Consider the following 22,175-nt stretch of genomic DNA (forward strand, 5'->3'; position numbering starts at 1 on the left):
AGGAGATAGATTAGGTGTTACGTCCACCCCCAGGTCTCTTTCACGCGTCGTTACAGGTAGGCTGTTCCCCTTCATTGTGTACTGTCCCTTTGGTCTCCTATCTCCTAGTCCCATTTCCATAACTTTACATTTGCTCGTGTTGAATTCTAGTAGCCATTTCTCTGACCATCTCTGCAATCTGTTCAGGTCCTCTTGGAGGATCCTGCAATCCTCATCTGTCACAACTCTTCTCATCAACTTTGCATCATCCGCAAACATCGACATGTAGGACTCTACGCCTGTAAACATGTCGTTAACATACACAAGAAATAGAATTGGTCCCAGCACCGATCCTTGTGGTACTCCACTTGTTACTGTTCGCCAGTCCGACTTCTCGCCCCTTACCGTAACTCTTTGGCTCCTTCCTGTTAGGTAGTTCCTTATCCATTCTAGGACCTTTCCCCCCACCCCCGCCTGCCTCTCGAGCTTGAACAGCAGTCTCATGTGCGGTACTGTATCAAAGGCTTTTTGGCAGTCCAGAAATATGCAGTCTGCCCAACCATCTCTGTCCTGTCTTATCCTCGTTATTTTATCATAGAATTCCAGAAGGTTTGTTAGGCACGATTTCCCTGTCCAGAACCCATGTTGATGTTTGTTCACAAACCTAATGTTCTCCAGGTGTGCAACCAGTCGTAGCCTAATTATTCTTTCCAGTATTTTACAGGGGATGCTTGTCAGTGATACAGGTCTGTAGTTAAGTGCCTCCTCCCTATCTCCTTTCTTGAAGATCGGCACGACATTTGCCTTCTTCCAGCAACTGGGCAATTCTCCTGACATAAGTGACTCATTAAAGATCATTGCCAGAGGCACGCTGAGGGCCTGTGCTGCTTCTTTTAGTATCCACGGTGATACTTTGTCTGGTCCAACTGCTTTAGTTGCATCTAGAGTTGTCAACTGTTTCATTACCTCCTCTGCTGTCACCTCTATATCTGATAGTCTTTCATCTAGGGTAACCCCTTCCAACAATGGGAGCTGCTCAGGCTCGGTAGTGAACACTCCATGGAAACTGGCATTCAGTGCCTCGCAGATTTCCTTGTCACTTTCAGTATATGCCCCCTCTGTCTTCCTTAGTCTTGTCACTTGGTCGTTCACCGACATTTTTCTTCTTATATGACTGTGTAGTAACTTAGGTTGTTTTTTCGCTTTGATTGCAATATCGTTCTCATAGTCCCTTTCCGATGTTCGTCTTATGTTAATGTAATCGTTCCTAGCTCTGTTGTATCTGCTTCTGTTGTCCTCTGTTCTTTGTCTTCTGTACTTCCTCCACTCCCGCCTGCTGGCCATTTTTGCTTCCTGACACTGTCTATTAAACCATGGGTTATTATATTCCTTCTTATTTTTTCCCTTTACCGTTGGTATAAATCTCTCTTCGGCCTCCTGGCATTTCTGTATGACTAGGTCCATCATATCTTGGACTGTTTTTCCTCTAATTTCTTCCTCCCACTGCACTTCACCCAGATAGTCCCTTATCCTCATATAGTCCCCTTTCCTGTAGTCAGCTCTCCTTTCCCAGATCTCTTGTCCCATGGTCATAATTTTGAATTCCATCATGTAGTCAAAGACTAGGACACAATGGTCACTGGCCCCTAGAGGTATTTCATGCTCTAAATTCTCGATATCTTCTACGTTCTGGGTGAAAATCAGGTCTAATAGGCTCGGTGCATCTCCTCCTCTTTCCCTTGTGTCTTCCTTCACATGTTGTGTCAGGAAATTCCTGTCTATAACATCTACTAATTTTGCTCCCCACGTTTCATCCCCTCCATGGGGATTCCTTGATTCCCAATTTATCTCTCCATGATTTAGGTCCCCCATGATCAGCAGCTTCGCTCTCATTCTGTGGGCTAGTGTTGCTGCCTTCTGCAGTTCATCAATACATGCTTTGTTGTTGTCATCATACTCCTGCCTGGGTCTTCTACTGTTTGGTGGGGGATTGTAGATTACCATGATCACAATCTTCCTCCCATCTACTGTCAGAGTTCCATGTATGAAGCTTGTGCACTCATTGGTAACTCGATTTCCCAGGTCTTCAAACTTCCATTTCCGCTTTATTAGGAGTGCTACTCCCCCTCCCTGTCTCTGTGTCCTCTCTTTTCGTATCACCTGGTACCCTTCAGGAAAGATAGCATCTGAGATCATGTCATTAATTTTAGTTTCCACAATTGCAACTATGTCAGGATCTGCTTCACTCACTCTTTCTGTGTGTGTGTGTGTGTGTGTGTGTGTGTGTGTGTGTGTGTGTGTGTATGTGTGTGTGTGTGTGTGTGTGTGTGTGTGTGTGTGTGTGTGTGTGTGTGTGTGTGTGTGTGTGTGTGTGTGTGTATGTGTGTGAAAATAGTGTGAGACATGACCACAGTGGTGGACTGGGATACTGAAAAATCAGACCCCTAAAGATGGTATTTACAAGAGAGGTTAAAGGGAGAATCTTGCAAAATATATCTCACGAAAGGTTTACCTGGGGAAATGGCATAAGAATGGAGGTAATAAGGCTGAGAGATTAACGAAGGGAAAGGAAGGTGAGGTAGGGGTACAATGTACCCTAACCTACCCTACCCTACCCCACCCCACCTTACCCCACCCTAGAGACTGAGAGTAGGTAGTAGGAGGGAAGATGAGAGACGTAGTCAGAAGACAAGCTTGACTAATCACTCCATACATGTGTTAGCAGATGTGTTGGTGCCTGTGTTAGCAGGTGTGTTGGTGCCTGTGTTAGCAGGTGTGTTGGTACTCACCTAGTTGTGCTTGCGGGGGTTGAGCTCTGCTCTTTCGGCCCGCCTCTCAACTGTCAATCAACTGTTGGTGTCTGTGTTAGCAGGTGTGTGATGGTGCCTGTGTTAGCAGGTGTGTGTTGGTGTCTGTGTTAGCAGGTGTGTGTTGGTGTCTGTGTTAGCAGGTGTGTGTTGGTGTCTGTGTTAGCAGGTGTGTGTTGGTGTCTGTCTTAGCAGGTGTGTGTTGGTGTCTGTCTTAGCAGGTGTGTGTTGGTGTCTGTGTGATCCCGGGTTTGATCTCCGGGTGAGACCAGATACATTTGAGTCCCGTTACCTTTCACCTCATGCCTCTGTGCCCCTTGCATTAAATAAATATCCGTAAGTTAGACAACTATCATGGGTTGCATCCTGCACAGTAGTTGTCCTCAGGGAGAATGATTATACATGGCCAACATTAGCCTTAGACACCCCATGAGCCTGAGAAAAAGGCTTACCAGTTCCAGAAGAAGCAGAAGAGAGAGAAAATGCGACCAATGTGGACAAAAGGCCCTCCCCTATCACCAGGCCATTTACTGACAATGCTGACACAATTCCAATCAAACTACCATTGAGATTTAACTACCCAGAAGCAGCCATGAACCACATGGAATTACTGAGATAAATATAAGAGTCGTGAATGGTCATCCACCTCGTTAGTGATGCTTTTTATGGATGACTTTGAACCGGTTAGCCAGAGGCTTAAGGCTCATACTGGTAATTAAAAACTGTTCTCAAATGAATCTACTCAGATTCCTCACCCAAATGGTTCTACAGACTCTCCTCTCATATAACTCTACAGAGACTCTCCCTCTCACATAACTCTACAGAGGCTCCCCTCTCACATAACTCTACAGAGCCTCTCCCTCTCACATAACTCTACAGAGACTCTCCCTCTCACATAACTCTACAGAGACTCTCCCTCTCACATAACTCTACAGAGACTTCCCCTCTCACATAACTCTACAGAGACTCTCCCTCTCACATAACTCTACAGAGACTCTCCCTCTATCATAACTCTACAGAGACTCCCCTCTCACATAACTCTACAGAGCCTCTCCCTCTCACATAACTCTACAGAGACTCTCCCTCTCACATAACTCTACAGAGACTCTCCCTCTCACATAACTCTACAGAGACTTCCCCTCTCACATAACTCTACAGAGACTCTCCCTCTCACATAACTCTACAGAGACTCTCCCTCTCACATAACTCTACAGAGACTCCCCCTCTCACATAACTCTACAGAGACTCTCCCTCTATCATAACTCTACAGAGACTCCCCCTCTCACATAACTCTACAGAGCCTCTCCCTCTCACATAACTCTACAGAGACTCTCCCTCTCACATAACTCTACAGAGACTCCCCTCTCACATAACTCTACAGAGCCTCTCCCTCTATCATAACTCTACAGAGACTCCCCCTCTCACATAACTCTACAGAGCCTCTCCCTCTCACATAACTCTACAGAGACTCTCCCTCTCACATAACTCTACAGAGACTCTCCCTCTATCATAACTCTACAGAGACTCCCCCTCTCACATAACTCTACAGAGCCTCTCCCTCTCACATAACTCTACAGAGACTCTCCCTCTCACATAACTCTACAGAGACTCTCCCTCTCACATAACTCTACAGAGCCTCTCCCTCTCACATAACTCTACAGAGACTCTCCCTCTCACATAACTCTACAGAGACTCTCCCTCTATCATAACTCTACAGAGACTTCCCCTCTCACATAACTCTACAGAGACTCTCCCTCTCACATAACTCTACAGAGACTCTCCCTCTCACATAACTCTACAGAGACTCCCCCTCTCACATAACTCTACAGAGACTCTCCCTCTCACATAACTCTACAGAGACTCCCCCTCTCACATAACTCTACAGAGACTCTCCCTCTCACATAACTCTACAGAGACTCCCCCTCTCACATAACTCTACAGAGACTCTCCCTCTCACATAACTCTACAGAGACTCTCCCTCTATCATAACTCTACAGAGACTCCCCTTCTCACATAACTCTACAGAGCCTCTCCCTCTCACATAACTCTACAGAGACTCTCCCTCTCACATAACTCTACAGAGACTCTCCCTCTATCATAACTCTACAGAGACTCCCCCTCTCACATAACTCTACAGAGACTCTCCCTCTCACATAACTCTACAGAGACTCTCCCTCTATCATAACTCTACAGAGACTCCCCTCTCACATAACTCTACAGAGCCTCTCCCTCTCACATAACTCTACATAGACTCTCCCTCTCACATAACTCTACAGAGACTCTCCCTCTATCATAACTACAGAGACTTCCCCTCTCACATAACTCTACAGAGACTCTCCCTCTCACATAACTCTACAGAGACTCTCCCTCTATCATAACTCTACAGAGACTCCCCCTCTCACATAACTCTACAGAGCCTCTCCCTCTCACATAACTCTACAGAGACTCTCCCTCTCACATAACTCTACAGAGACTCCCCTCTCACATAACTCTACAGAGCCTCTCCCTCTATCATAACTCTACAGAGACTCCCCCTCTCACATAACTCTACAGAGACTCTCCCTCTATCATAACTCTACAGAGACTCTCCCTCTATCATAACTCTACAGAGACTCCCCCTCTCACATAACTCTACAGAGACTCTCCCTCTATTAAATGATTTGCATCATTTCACCCAGACCGGTTTCCCAATTACATTTCACATTAAAAAACGCCAGACTGGTTTCCGTCTCGAATAACTAGATATTTCCCGTTCCATATCCGGCCTCAGTGTGGGAGGGTACGGGAGGGGGAAGCGAAAGGGAGGGAAGAGAGTAGAAGCCGGATGGAAAAGAGGAAAGAGAGGGGGAATATGGGTAAGAGAAGAGAGTTGATTTTTGAGAAGAGAAATGGCGCAGCGCCAATTGGAAGAGGAGAAGTGAGAACGTCATGGATGGAAGGGGAGGAGGAGGAGGAAGAGGAATAGGAGGGAAGGGGATTGAGGTGTGTAAAAATGAGAGAAAGATGGAAAGGGGCTGCAAGGATAACTTTATAATTTATCACTGCTACTGTCACACGTCAGGGAGGACCTGACCTGCTTCATCCCTGGAGTTCCAGACCAACCTTGCTATCTTGAGGGACTCCAGACCAACCTTGCTATCTTGGTAGAGTTCCAGACCCACCTTGCTATCTTGGTGGAGTTCCAGACCCACCTTGCTATCTTGGTGGAGTTCCAGACCCACCTTGCTATCTTGGTGGAGTTCCAGACCCACCTTGCTATCTTGGTGGAGTTCCAGACCCACCTTGCTATCTTGGTGGAGTTCCAGACCCACCTTGCTATCTTGGTGGAGTTCCAGACCCACCTTGCTATCTTGGTGGAGTTCCAGACCCACCTTGCTATCTTGGTGGAGTTCCAGACCCACCTTGCTATCTTGGGGGACTCCAGACCAACCTTGCTATCTTGGTGGAGTTCCAGACCCACCCAGTCCTTGCTATCTTGGGGGGAATCCAGACCCACCCAGTCCTTGCTATCTTGGGGGGAATCCAGACCCACCCAGTCCTTGCTATCTTGGTGGAGTCCAGACCCACCAGTTCTTGCTATCTTGGGGGGCTCCAGACCAACCCAGTCCTTGCTATCTTGGTGGAGTTCCAGACCAACTCCTTGCTATCTTAGTGGAGTTCCAGATCAACCCAGTCCTTGCTATCTTGGTGGGACTCCAGACCCACCCAGTCCTTGCTATCTTGGGGGAAGTCCAGATCCACCCAGCCGGTCGACCGAGCGGACAGCACGCTGGACTTATGATCCTGTGGTCCCGGGTTCGATCCCAGGCGCCGGCGAGAAACAATGGGGGAAGAGTTTCTTTCACCCTCAAGATAATCTTAAGATAACCCAGTCCTTGCTATCTTGGTGGCGTTCCAGACTAATCCAGTAATGCTTCGCACTCTCCCTCCGTGACTATATTTCTGCATTATTTCTCGTTTCCATGATAAATGTTTCCTGTTGTATGGGAGATTAAAATATCCGGGGCGAAGCCTGTAATGCACTCTGGGGTGACGCATGGCAGGCTAACGCACACTGGGGTGACGCATGGAAGGTTAACGCACTCTGGGGTGACGCATGGCAGGCTAACGCACTCTTTGTTGACGCATGGCAGGCTAACGCACACTGGGGTGACGCATGGAAGGTTAACGCATTCTGGGGTGACGCATGGCAGGCTAACGCACTCTGGGGTGACGCATGGAAGGTTAACGCACTCTGGGGTGACGCATGGAAGGTTAACGCACTCTGGGGTGACGCATGGCAGGCTAACGCACTCTGGGGTGACGCATGGAAGGTTAACGCACTCTGGGGTGACGCATGGAAGGTTAACGCACTCTGGGGTGACGCATGGCAGGCTAACGCACTCTGGGGTGACGCATGGAAGGTTAACGCACTCTGGGGTGACGCATGGCAGGCTAATGCACTCTGGGGTGACGCATGGAAGGTTAACGCATTCCGGGGTGACGCATGGCAGGCTAACGCACTCTGGGGTGACGCATGGAAGGTTAACGCACTCTGGGGTGACGCATGGAAGGTTAACGCATTCTGGGGTGGCGCATGGAAGGTTAACGCATTCTGGGGTGACGCATGGCAGGTTAACGCACTCTGGGGTGACGCATGGCAGGTTAACGCACTCTGGGGTGACGCATAAGAAACTAACGCACTCTGGGTGACGCATGGGAGGCTAACACACTCTGGGATGACGCATGAGAGGTTAATGCACTCTGGGGTGACGCATGGGAGGCTAACACACTCTGAGGCGACGCATGGGAGGCCATGATTGATATGATGAGAGAGAGAGAGAGAGAGAGAGAGAGAGAGAGAGAGAGAGAGAGAGAGAGAGAGAGAGAGAGAGAGAGAGAGAGAGAGAGAGAGAGAGAGAGAGAGAGAGAGAGAGAGAGAGAGAGAGAGAGAGAGAGAGATAAACAGAGAGAAACAGAGAGAAACAGAGAGAGAGAGAGAGAGAGAGAGAGAGAGAGAGAGAGAGAGAGAGAGAGAGAGAGAGAGAGAGAGAGAGAGAGAGAGAGATAAACAGAGAGAAACAGAGAGAGAGAGACTATGCTCTGTGGGTTGGTACTCTGTGGCACACACTCCCACTCTTTGGCACCAGTACCACAGTCACGACCATAGAGGAGCCACTCACCAATTGCTTTCTCCTGTGCAGTGAGGTACAGTGGAGGACATGGTCGTACACAGACGCCATCACTGCACCACACACCTGCTCCACGCACACAAACAAGATCACCAATTTGGGGGCTCTCCTTGAACCCCCCAAATACCTGTGGGGTTAGGCTATGTACCCTACCGAAACCTTACTGATTGAATAATCACTCATAATCAAACCACTCTGACCTCAGCACACGTTGTTTCAAGCCTGGGACACAAGCAGCCCTCCTCACTGCTCCTACATAGCCTAGTATCTCAATTCCAACTCGTAGCCTCACCCAAATCAATGTATAAATTTTCCCCCCACAACTATCGTAATCTATGTACAAATGTGTTATGAAAACGGCTCCAGAGAAAATCAGGCAAGTAACTAGAGAGCATAGAAAACACACTGGTATACAGAATATAACACTGAATAATTCAATAAACAATAAACATAATTCAATAAATAATTCAATACATGGGGTTCATGTACATTTCAAGAGGCTGCGAGGGGGAAAAACGGTTTATACTAACCCACTTAAAATATTATGGGACTGTACTGAACTAGTGGAAGTTAATCACGACTAAACCGAAGTACAGCTGCTACAAATGACAAGTAGATCTTCTCGTTACTTTAAACCAACATTTATTATCACCAAACTCTCCACGAGCGACTAGGCTTCTGCCTCAAAATCTAATTTCGCCAAAATTAATTAAATAAATCCTAAATTCGCCACAGAAAAATCATGGTCCAGCAAATCCATTAAAAATATTATTTGAGCACATTTATAGACATAAATATAATACGTATTATGTTTATATACCTGAATATAATATATACCTGTTACTTTGAAGTCTAATTGCATGCAGGAGGGACAAAGCTGATCTTACCTGGTTATACAATTGGAGCTGCTGCCGTCGTTGGCTTCGTTGAACGTAGTTGACATAGTTCACACGTTCACCTCCTATTTATCGTTCCTCCGGTCCTGGTGTCTTACAAGGAATTCCTCTCGACTACTTCGCCCTCGGGCTCACGCCAACGTCCTCAGACAGCATACTCCTGGCCCCCTGGAGTATGCTGGGGACATACTTCAGCCAGTCCCCGGCCCCTCCTGGTCAATGAGTATACTCAAGAACTCTTCCTTGCACTGCAGTGAAATTCCTACAATTGTGGCCCCCCTTGCACACCCTGTCACACTAATTCAGGGTGTTTGCGCTACTCGGGAATTAAACAGATAGGCTGCTTGCCTTCCACGCAACCGGGCATCAGAAAGTCTAACGTTGAATGATTCTCTACTGATATACAGTGGCCCTTCACACACACTCACTAGGCTTCTGTTACCGTACTTCACTGTTCACTGTCACTAAATAATTGGCTACGGTGCCACTGCCTTAATGTACTGATTCTGGCCACATATGTACTGATTCTGGCCACATATGTACTGATTCTGGCCACATATGTACTGATTCTGGCCACATGTGTACTGATTCTGGCCACATATGTACTGATTCTGGCCACATATGTACTGATTCTGGCCGCATATGTACTGATTCTGGCCACATATGTACGTGCTCCAGTACGTACATGCTCCTTACGGGCTCACCATAGCCCGTGCTACTGGAACTTATTGTTCTGAGTAGCGAATCTTAAACAACAACAAACATGCTCCTGTACGTACGTGCTCCTGTACTCTGTACGTGCTCCTGTACTCTGTACGTGCTCCTGAACTCCTTACGTGCTTCTATCACGACCTTCCCTCACTGTCTTTAATGGCTCACAAAATCACTGTGGTAAGAGGACTGCACTTAATTTCCACTGTTTACCTTACTGTGGTCGCTACTGGCTCTTACTGGCCTCAGACACTGTACGGTTAGGTTAGCTTAGGTTAGGTTAGGTTAGGCTAGGTTAGGTTAGGTTAGGTTAGGCTAGGTTAGGTTAGGTTAGGCTAGGCTGCGGAGCCTCCCACACTGTGCACAGCCATTGTGTTTGAACTGTCGGTCGCGGATAACTTGACTTCTGCCTTGCACTTCTCTTGTATTTTGTTGAATACGCATACTTATCTCTCGCCAACGAGATGCTCTGGCTTGTGTAGTGTGTATGGCGGCGTCTCTAGATCCGTTGTGGACGTAAAATTCCTTGAATTTGTGGAGCTGACGTAACTTATGACCGCTCCGTCCGACATTTGAGGCGCAATGAGGCTTTGGCGGGCAAGGAAGCACCACAGTTTTAAGTTTGCTGCCTCTCAAAGTTTGTTTCCTCTCAAATATTCTTAACGTAAACTTGGGGGCCGTCTTTAATGTGTATAGATGGAACGGTAACCGTAACATCTTGATCCTTCCCTTGGTACTTTAAGTTACAGCTATGGTACTGGTACTCTGCTGTTCACCGTCCCTCCCTACCCTAAGCACTTGCTTGTATTGCTTAATGATTTATCCAGGGCTGGCAGTGCACAGTGCAACATATATACAATCTTAACATTGGGTTTATGTTCATTATTCACGCGATATTATAAATTTGTCCCAAAAAAGCGCAGTGCATGTTCGACTGTTGCCCACTTTCCAAAACGGCGCAAGACCGGCGACAGAAAAACCTCGATTTCCATTTTCTATCTGATAAGTTTTATAAAAATATTTTCAATGATGACTGCCATGAATCAAACCACAAATATTTTGATAACAAAATCAAAGCAATTATTAGACGTCACTAACGCTTTACATCACTGTATTTTGATATAAAATAATAACAATGTAAGGGTGTCTTGACCCCGGACTTTTTCCCGCCCAGGAGACGACGGCAGCCAAGATGGCCGCCGGGGCGGGGAAGCTTCCATAGTGTTGAATTTAATGTGATTTTTCGAGTGTATTTCAACGGAAAATATGCGTGAAAACAATGTAGAAGTGTCAGCATGCGAGAGCTCCACCCGGCAGCACGGGTCTATAGCCTCTCCCATCAGAAACTTTCACGGAAAATCATAAAGTATTCGTAGAGAGACGTGATGGCAGTTGGCGACGACTTGTTCGCGTTGAGCGTAAGTTATGGGGGGACTTAAGTGTCTTGTACGTCTTATTCTATATTGTTAAGTGTTAATTAACTCGTTCATGTAGTGCAGATTCATATATATATATATTGTCTTTAATTTGTATTCCAGGACTGAGGTGAGGACAGGAGCTGGAGTCTGACGCGGCCTTAGGTGAGTACCATTGTAATGTCTCTACTGTCTATTTTCACCGACAGTTTTAATCCCCACTTCACGGTCTATACACTGACAGTTGTATACTGTGTATATATACTCGGGGTATATCGGTGTATATATATATATATATATATATATATATATATATATATATATATATATATATATATATATATATATATATATATATATATATATATATATATATACATATATATATATATATATATATATGTCGTACCTAGTAGCCAGAACGCACTTTTCAGCCTACTATGCAAGGCCCGATTTGCCTAATAAGCCAAGTTTTCATGAATTAATTGTTTTTCGACTACCTAACCTACCTAACCTAACCTAACCTAACTTTTTCGGCTACCTAACCTAACCTAACCTATAGAGATAGGTTAGGTTAGGTTAGGTAGGGTTGGTTAGGTTCGGTCATATATCTACGTTAATTTTAACTCCAATAAATAAAAATTGACCTCATACATAATGAAATGGGTAGCTTTATCATTTCATAAGAAAAGAATTAGAGAAAATATATTAATTCAGGAAAACTTGGCTTATCAGGCAAATCGGGCCTTGCATAGTAGGCCAAAAAGTGTCTTCTGGCTACTAGGTACGACATATATATATATATATATATATATATATATATATATATATATATATATATATATATATATATATGTATATATATATGTATATATATATATATATATATATATATATATATATATATATATATATATATATATATATTATATATAATTATATATATAAATATATGTATAACTATTTTTTGTTCATTATATTATAATAACCAAAATAAGCAAATTATCAAATTATTATGTGCAACTTAATTATTTAAGTCTTAAGCCTGAAGATTGAACCAAAATAAAACAAGTTTTACGGTAAGTTAAAATGTATAAAAAAAAATTGTAGAACATATTCAAGAATATACTTAGAATTGTTATTTGTCAAATATTACTATAATGTGATGAATGGTATTTTGTGGTATGTTTTCTCAAATTAATTTATTAAAACACGCAGTATATATATTACATACATTCATTCATGCAGTAAAAATGAACATTGACTGCGTGTTGTAAACGGTAACTTCATATAATTATTCAAATACGTCTAGTGTTTATTGTCGCCTATATCCCCGATGTCTTAGTAAGGTAAGGTAATTTATATAGTTCTTTTTTGGCTGGCCTACAAAATTAACATCGTGCTTGAGGTGTGTCAGGACGTGTCTGGCCAGCCTAGTGTGTATATACCGAGATGTAGGCTCAGTTCACGGTGAATATTGTCATATACCGCCCATTGAAATTGAAATTGAAATAAGTTTATTGATGTAAAATACACACAAAGGGATGAGGTAGCTCAAGCTATTCTCACCCCGTTCAGTACATCGTGTTAATACATACATATACACACATCACAAACAATAAACATATTACCAAACATTCTGAGAAGGTTTGGGCGGTAGATATCTATGGGCGGTAGATATACCGCCCATAGCCTAGCATACAGCTTCAGATATATGGCAGTTGTGCTCGCTCTTGTTCTATTTTACTCATGTTATTATTCGTGCCATCATTATCATGTTAGATGAATGTAGGTAGGATAAGTACGTGTGTGCAATTTTGGTGTTACAGGCGGATTCCACTTGGCGTAAGAGGCTGTGGGAAGATCTATAATCCTGGGGGAGGGGGGGCATATAATCACTGAAGGCAGGCCACGTTACAAGATTCGAAAAGCACACTTAACGTCATATTGTCATGGAAACTACCCAAGATGCTAAAAGTGATAACCAATCAGTGGGATTGGTTGTGTAAGACGTTAGCCAAGGAGAAGGTGCGATAGGGCCAAGAAACTCAATCGCTGATTGGGAGCTGCTGAGCACAGTACCTGTTAACCTGAGCACAATACGTGTTAACATAAACACAGTACCTGTTAACCTGAGCACAATACATGTTAACATAACCAGAATACCTGTTAACCTGAGCACAATACATGTTAACATGAGCACAGTACCTGTTAACCTGAGCACAATACATGTTAACATGAGCACAGTACCTGTTAACCTGAGCACAATACATGTTAACATGAGCACAGTACCTGTTAACCTGTGCACAATACATGTTAACATGAGCACAGTACCTGTTAACCTGTGCACAATACATGTTAACATGAACACAGTACCTGTTAACCTGTGCACAATACATGTTAACATGAGCACAGTACCTGTTAACCTGAGCACAATACATGTTAACATGAACACAGTACCTGTTAACCTGAGCACAATACATGTTAACATAACCACAAAACCTATAAACCTGAGCACAATACATGTTAACATGAACACAGTACCTGTTAACCTGAGCACAATACATGTTAACATGTGGGTTTATGTTCAAGGCGCAGGGACGTCTTGGCGGGCAAGGAAGCACCACAATTTTAATCTGCGTCCTCTAAAGCATTCTTAACATAAACTTGGGGGCCGTCCTTAATGTGTATAGATGGAAGTGTCTCGTGACAGGTGGATGAGGTTTATTAGACGTAACCATAGCATCTCGATCATTCCCTTGGTACTCTAAGCTCTGTGGTACTGGTACTCTGTGCTGCTCACCTTCCCTCGCTACCCTAAGCACTTGCTTGTATTGCTTAATGATTTATCCAGGGCTGGCAGTTCACAGTGCAACATATATACAATCTTAACGTTGGGTTTATGTTCATTATTCACGCGATATTATAAATCTGTCCAAAAAAAGCGCAGTGCATGTTCGACTGTGAAGGAGGAAATGTATATGTTTACCTCTCAGAATGTTTGGTAATATGTTTATTTGTGATGTGTGTCTATGTATATATTAACACGTTGTACTGAATGGGGTGAGAATAGCTTGAGCTACCTCATCCCTTTGTGTGTATTTTACCTCAATAAACTTATTTCAATTTCAATTTCAATTTGTTCGACTGTTGCCCACTTTCCAAAACGGCGCAAGACCGGCGACAGAAAAACCTCGATTTCCATTTTCTATCTGATAAGTTTTATAAAAATGTTTTCAATGATGACTGCCATGAATCAAACCACAAATATTTTGATAACAAAATCTAAGCAATTATTAGACGTCACTAACGCTTTACATCGACGTATTTTGATATAAAATAATAACAATTTAAGGGTGTCTTGACCCCGGACTTTTTCCCGCCCAGCCGACGACGGCAGCCAAGATGGCCGCCGGGGCGGGGAAGCTTCCGTAGTGTTGAATTTAATGTGATTTTACGAGTGTATTTCAACGGAAAATATGCGTGAAAACAATGTAGGAGTGTCAGCATGCGAGAGCTCCACCCGGCAGCACGGGTCTATAGCCTCTCCCATCAGAAACTTTCACGGAAAATCCTAAAGTATTCGTAGAGAGACGTGATGGCAGTTGGCGACGACTTGTTCGCGTTGAGCGTAAGTTATGGGGGGACTTAAGTGTCTTGTACGTCTTATTCTATATTGTGAAGTGTTAATTAACTCGTTCATGTAGTGCAGATTCATATATATATATATTGTCTTTAATTTGTATTCCAGGACTGAGGTGAGGACAGGAGGTGGAGTCTGACGCGGCCTTAGGTGAGTACCATTGTAATGTCTCTACTGTCTATTTTCACCGACAGTTTTAATCCCCACTTCACGGTCTATACACTGACAGTTGTATACTGTGTATATATACTCGGGGTATATCGGTGTGTATATATATATATATATATATATATATATATATATATATATATATATATATATATATATATATATATATATATATACCGAGAGTTGTATCACATGTGTCAATGTGTATTAAGGTGGCCATTTCCAAATCTTCCAAGAAGAAGGCTGCAGCCGCTACGCTAATGTATGTAAGGTAAGGTATGTATGTAATACACACACATACATAGTATATATATTCATATATATTGTTATCAATAAACGTGGGCCCCCTTTCCCCACGATTTAAAAAAATATATATATAAAATAATAACAATCTAAAGGTATATACTGTATATATATATATATATATATATATATATATATATATATATATATATATATATATATATATATATATTTATTTATTTATATATAATATATATATATATATATATATATATTTATTTATTTATTTATATATATTATATATATATATATATATATATATATATATATATTTATTTATTTATTTATATATAATATATATATATATATATATATATATATATATATATATATTATATATATACCTTTAAATTGTTATTATTTTATATAATTTTTTATATAAATATATATAATTTATATATATACATATTTTTTAAATATAAATATATTTTTATATAAATATATTTATAAACATATAAATAATATATTTAAACATATAAATATATATTTTTTTTTAAACCTAGAAGGGGTACCACCTCTGGTGCAAGTGTAGGGACCCATAGCCTCGGAGAAGAAAATAAAGAGTACTGAGAGAAGACCTTGTGGATCCTCACTGAACACTTTGATATTTTCTTCTCCTACTATCCCTATTCTTTTGGTATGTGTGTATGTTTATCTAACTTTATTTAAAAATGTCATTACACAAAAACAGTTACAATATTGATTACTATTATAAATATATGTATAACTTTTTTGTTCATTATATTATAATAACCAAAATCAGTAAATTATGTGTAACTTAATTATTTAGGTCTTAAGCAAGAAAATTTAACCAAAATAAAACAAGTTTTACGGTAAGTTAAAATGTATAAAAAATAAATTGTAGAAAATATTCAAGAATATACTTAGAATTGTTATTTGTCAAATATTACTATAATGTGATGAATGGTATTTTGTGGTATGTTTTCTCAAATTAATTTATTAATTTAAAACACGCAGTATATATATTACATACATTCATTCATGCAGTAAAAATGAACGTTGACTGCGTGTTGTAAACGGTAACTTCATATTATAATTAAAATACGTCAATGTTTATTGTCGCCCATATCCCCGATGTCTTAGTAAGGTAAGGTAATTTATATAGTTCTTTTTTGGCTGGCCTACAAAATTAACATCGTGCTTGAGGTGTGTCAGGACGTGTCTGGCCAGCCTAGTGTGTATATACCGAGTTGTAGGCTCAGTTCACGGTGAATATTGTCATATACCGCCCATTGAAATTGAAATTGAAATAAGTTTATTGAGGTAAAATACACACAAAGGGATGATGTAGCTCAAGCTATTCTCACCCCGTTCAGTACATCGTGTTAATACATACATATACACACATCACAAACAATAAACATATTACCAAACATTCTGAGAAGATATACCGCCCATAGCCTAGCATACAGCTTCAGATATATGGCAGTTGTGCTCGCTCTTGTTCTATTTTATTCTTGTTATTATTCGTGCCATCATTATCATGTTAGACGAATGTAGGTAGGATAAGTACGTGTGTGCAATTTTGGTGTTACAGGCGGATTTCACTTGGCGTAAGAGGCTGTGGGAAGATCTATAATCCTGGGGGAGGGGATATAACTTCCGAAGGCAGGCCACGTTACAAGATTCGAAAAGCACACTTAACGTCATATTGTCATGGAAACTACCCAAGATGCTAAAAGTGATAACCAATCAGTGGGATTGGTTGTGTAAGACGTTAGCCAAGGAGAAGATGCGATAGGGCCAAGAAACTCAATCGCTGACTAGGAGCTGCTGAACACAGTACCTGTTAACCTGAGCACAGTACCTGTTAACCTGAGCACAGTACCTGTTAACTTGAGCACAACACATGTTAACATGAGCACAGTACCTGTTAACCTGAGCACAATACATGTTAACACGAGCACAGTACCTGTTAACCTTAGCACAATACATGTTAACATGAGCACAATACCTGTTAACCTGAGCACAACACATTTTAACATGAGCACAGTACCTGTTAACCTGAGCACAATACCTGTTAACCTGAGTACAATACATGTTAACATGAGCACAGTACCTGTTAACCTGAGCACAATACATGTTAACATGAGCACAGTACCTGTTAACCTGAGTTCAATACATGTTAACATGAGCACAATACATGGTAACATGAACACAGTACCTGTTAACCTGAGCACAATACATGTTAACATGAGCACAGTACCTGTTAACCTGAGCACAATACATGTTAACATGAGCACAGTACCTGTTAACCTGAGTACAATACATGTTAACATGAACACAGTACCTATTATCCTGAGTACAATACATGTTAACATGAGCACAGTACCTGTTAACCTGAGCACAATACATGTTAACACGAGCACAGTACCTGTTAACCTTAGCACAATACATGTTAACATGAGCACAATACCTGTTAACCTGAGCACAACACATTTTAACATGAGCACAGTACCTGTTAACCTGAGCACAATACCTGTTAACCTGAGTACAATACATGTTAACATGAGCACAGTACCTGTTAACCTGAGCACAATACATGTTAACATGAGCACAGTACCAGTTAACCTGAGTACAATACATGTTAACATGAGCACAATACATGGTAACATGAACACAGTACCTGTTAACCTGAGCACAATACATGTTAACATGAGCACAGTACCTGTTAACCTGAGCACAATACATGTTAACATGAGCACAGTACCTGTTAACCTGAGTACAATACATGTTAACATGAACACAGTACCTGTTAACCTGAGCACAACACATTTTAACATGAGCACAGTACCTGTTAACCTGAGCACAATACCTGTTAACCTGAGTACAATACATGTTAACATGAGCACAGTACCTGTTAACCTGAGTACAATACATGTTAACATGAACACAGTACCTGTTAACCTGAGTACAATACATGTTAACATGAGCACAGTACCTGTTAACCGAAATGTTACACAAGACATGAGTTATTGCTATTTTATTATTTATACTTATTAACATTGACTACGGGTATGTTTATCTAGGGGAAGGCTGCATATTCTGGGAAGGTAGACGAGGCTACGATAGGGTAGCCTAGTATGCAGTTGCGAATACAAAAGATTATTGTTATATCTCAAGGATAAAATTTTTGTAAATGATACAGGTATGTGTTCGTGCACAAAGATTAACAGTTAATGTTGTACAGTAAATGTCATATGCATTGAGACATTGCATATCATATTTCATTGCTGGGTCCGCTGGAAACTGGTTTATAGTTTAACGAATAGTGCAACAGCCTATCATTGAGTTTTTTTACCATTTAACAAAAATTAAGTGAGAAAGCTGATTTTCTAGTCCGTGGAAACACAGTTATTGTTTACAAAGATTGTGGCCATTCAGATTGTTCAGTAGATGTGTGTTACACTTAGCAATAGGTGAATTAGTATTTTCCCCCAAACATCCTGACGGAAGCTGCCACCATCAGAGTTCTGCGAGGCCAGGCATGTCTCACTGTGGTGTATGAATTTTTAGGTGCTTTGGCAAGCACCTGTGTATACACATTCTCAATGTATACATACCGGGAGTTTAGGTCAGTCCTGGGCCATGTTCAGGGCTAATGTATACTTGTAGGCGGGTGAGTAGCCTAGTGTCTCGACCATGTCAAACTTTCAAATCATCACCAACCTGTGTTAGGCTTTTCCCAGTGTTTGATCCTCTACTTTCAACGTCCACGCTGATGGTTCTATATAATAACTCCCTCAGGCTTGATTTTCTATAACGTTCAGTAGCCACAGTTTCTCATAACACCACCCTCGCTACCCCACGCCCACTCTAGACACCCGGTACCCACGCCCACCCCTTCCCCCCCCACACAGGTAAGGGATATACGATAGCCAGTAAAAAGACAGCTTTTCTTGTTGCTTAGGTCCATTACGGCTCCTGGAACCACTGGACGTGTATCGGCAACTTCCTTGAAAACATTACGTTGATAGCCATGCCTTGTCGAAACTTATATTACTTGAAAGTTGCTGTATTGCTAATACATAGCTCCATACGCACACTGTAATACATAACCCCCATACGCACACAATACATAACCCCCATACGCACACAATACATAACCCCCATACGCACACAATACATAACCCTATACGCACACAATACATAATACATAACCCTATACGCACACAACAATACATAACCTATAAACATTACAAATAGTTTCTCTGAATCGGCCCGTTCCTCGACTTACAATCTCCTTAGATTAAAAAAGTATGAGGTATTGTGAAACTAATACATTATTAGTCAATAGAATTGTTGCAGTCTTGTTGCTTACGATCAGTAGGCAATTACCTCCATTATTGATCATAATTTATCTTCTTAAATATTGGGGAGCAAAAAATCTTGAGTTAATTTACTGGGAAACATCAATTGTAACTACAGCCCGGCTGACCAAAAGTGTGGTTTTAATACTGTAAATCTTGTCAGTAATGTATTCAGAATCAAGAAGCATATATCAGTATTTACGCAAAAACGAAGTCATTAAACTCCGTCATTGTATTAATGACCATTGTGGATCGTTAAGCTCTAATGTTACACATAATTCTGAGAGACTTGCAACCAATAACACAATATTTACTTAAATTGGAGTTCAATTTTGTACAAAATATGAATAATTACAGAAGTTATTCATGCCAATTATTGAGATTATATATATATAATAATAATATTATTATATAAGTCCGTCTTGTCTCTATCCAAAGTACGAAGCCAGACGTCTGGAACAAGCCTCACCCAACTTTGCAGTATGACACGTAGGGGGTATGTGAATGTCATTGGCTAGCCGGGGTAGTCTCTAGTGTCACCCTTTAAGAACTATCAAGAGCCATTGTGAAACCCTGGGATTTCCAGAACGTCTGAAATCGGGAAAGTATTTTTCTTAGAATTTGCAGTTTTTTCAGTGCTTCATAATATTAAATTTTCAGAGAGAGGAGAGAGGGAAGAGAGGAGATGTTGGAAGAAAGAGGAGAAGAAAGAGGGAGAAAGGTATAGAGGGTGGAGACAGGAGGAGACTGGAGAAGATAGGGAGATTGAGAGAGAGGATGTTGTTAAAGATTCGCTACCTGGAACAAAGTTCCAAGTAGCACAGTCTATGGTGAGCCCGTAGGAGAGAGAGAGGAGAGAGGGAAGGAGATGGGACGAACACCACCATGGAAGGGAGAACAGGGGTGGGGAAGAAAGGGATAGGGGGCTGAGGGAGGAGAGATAGGAAGAGAGAGAGGGCGGAGAAAGACCCTGGCACAGCCGAGTACCTCCATCTAGTACATTATACAGCTCAACATGGCAACAGTTGCCGCACACACTAATAATAACTACTTAAATTAACAATAAAGATCATGACGTAACTCACAAAAGGCTATAGTTGCTATAATAATGACGCTGATGGATATCATTTTAGGACACAGAAGCAATAAAATCTATAATCTATTTCTTGGTGGAGAACCCCACCATAGACCCAGAGTAGAGAAACCCCACCATAGACCCAGAGTAGAGAAACCCCACCATAAACCCAGAGTAGAGAAACCCCACCATAAACCCAGAGTAGAGAAACCCCACCATAAACCCAGAGTAGAGAAACCCCACCATAAACCCAGAGTAGAGAAACCCCACCATAAACCCAGAGTAGAGAAACCCCACCATAAACCCAGAGTAGAGAAACCCCACCATAAACCCAGAGTAGAGAAACCCCACCATAAACCCAGAGTAGAGAAACCCCACCATAAACCCAGAGTAGAGGAACCCCACCATAAACCCAGAGTAGAGAAACCCCACCATAAACCCAGAGTAGAGAAACCCCACCATAAACCCAGAGTAGAGAAACCCCACCATAAACCCAGAGTAGAGAAACCCCACCATAAACCCAGAGTAGAGGAACCCCACCATAAACCCAGAGTAGAGGAACCCCACCATAAACCCAGAGTAGAGAAACCCCACCATAAACCCAGAGTAGAGAAACCCCACCATAAACCCAGAGTAGAGGAACCCCACCATAAACCCAGAGTAGAGGAACCCCACCATAAACCCAGAGTAGAGAAACCCCACCATAAACCCAGAGTAGAGGAACCCCACCATAAACCCAGAGTAGAGGAACCCCACCATAAACCCAGAGTAGAGAAACCCCACCATAAACCCAGAGTAGAGGAACCCCACCATAAACCCAGAGTAGAGGAACCCCACCATAGACCTAGAGTAGAGGAACCCCACCATAAACCCAGAGTAGAGAAACCCCACCATAAACCCAGAGTAGAGAAACCCCACCATAAACCCAGAGTAGAGAAACCCCACCATAAACCCAGAGTAGAGAAACCCCACCATAAACCCAGAGTAGAGGAACCCCACCATAAACCCAGAGTAGAGGAACCCCACCATAAACCCAGAGTAGAGAAACCCCACCATAAACCCAGAGTAGAGGAACCCCACCATAAACCCAGAGTAGAGGAACCCCACCATAAACCCAGAGTAGAGAAACCCCACCATAAACCCAGAGTAGAGGAACCCCACCATAAACCCAGAGTAGAGAAACCCCACCATAAACCCAGAGTAGAGGAACCCCACCATAAACCCAGAGTAGAGGAACCCCACCATAAACACGGTGGAGGAACCCCACCATAAACCCAAAGTAGAGGAACCCCACCATAAACCCAAAGTAGAGGAACCCCACCATAAACACGGTGGAGGAACCCCACTATAAACACGGTGGAGGAACCCCACCATAAACCCAGAGTGGAGGCAGACACACTATCTCCTCACTATCAAAGTCACACAATATAAGATTACCAGGTCTCCCAGTGACACACTGGTGTGATCAAGCAATCTCTAGGGTGTTGCTAGGCTTGGCTAAACGAACTGTGAGGTTCAGTTCCTGAACCAATTATGTGCCTCTGTAACCCTTTACACCACCGCCCACGGATGGGTATGGGGTGCATAATAAAGAAGGAAATTGAAATTGGGTGTTATTAGACAAGCAGATATAGAACTACAATGCGAAAAGGACATAATTTCCTTCGTATTATTTT

General features: G+C 42.2%; 2 protein-coding genes across 2 annotated transcripts; both read left to right on the top strand.

Moving 5' to 3' along the window:
• The first annotated feature begins 16,971 nt into the window (after positions 1-16,971).
• Positions 16,972-18,117, top strand: LOC138355872 (uncharacterized). The gene has a single exon (XM_069311415.1). It carries the CDS (start codon positions 16,972-16,974, stop codon positions 18,115-18,117), a length of 1,146 nt encoding a protein of 381 aa, XP_069167516.1.
• A 2,415-nt stretch (positions 18,118-20,532) lies between these two features.
• On the top strand, positions 20,533-21,771 carry LOC138355873 (uncharacterized). The gene has a single exon (XM_069311416.1). It carries the CDS (start codon positions 20,533-20,535, stop codon positions 21,769-21,771), a length of 1,239 nt encoding a protein of 412 aa, XP_069167517.1.
• Positions 21,772-22,175: the final 404 nt, after the last annotated feature.

This window comes from Procambarus clarkii, chromosome 69 (genome assembly GCF_040958095.1).
Source record: "Procambarus clarkii isolate CNS0578487 chromosome 69, FALCON_Pclarkii_2.0, whole genome shotgun sequence".
NCBI lineage: Eukaryota > Metazoa > Arthropoda > Malacostraca > Decapoda > Cambaridae > Procambarus > Procambarus clarkii.

Excerpts from the sequence above, each read along its gene's own strand:
- LOC138355872 (XM_069311415.1), top strand. The coding sequence starts at position 16,972 with ATGAGCACAGTACCTGTTAACCTGAGCACAATACATGTTAACACGAGC.
- LOC138355873 (XM_069311416.1), top strand. The coding sequence starts at position 20,533 with ATGACGCTGATGGATATCATTTTAGGACACAGAAGCAATAAAATCTAT.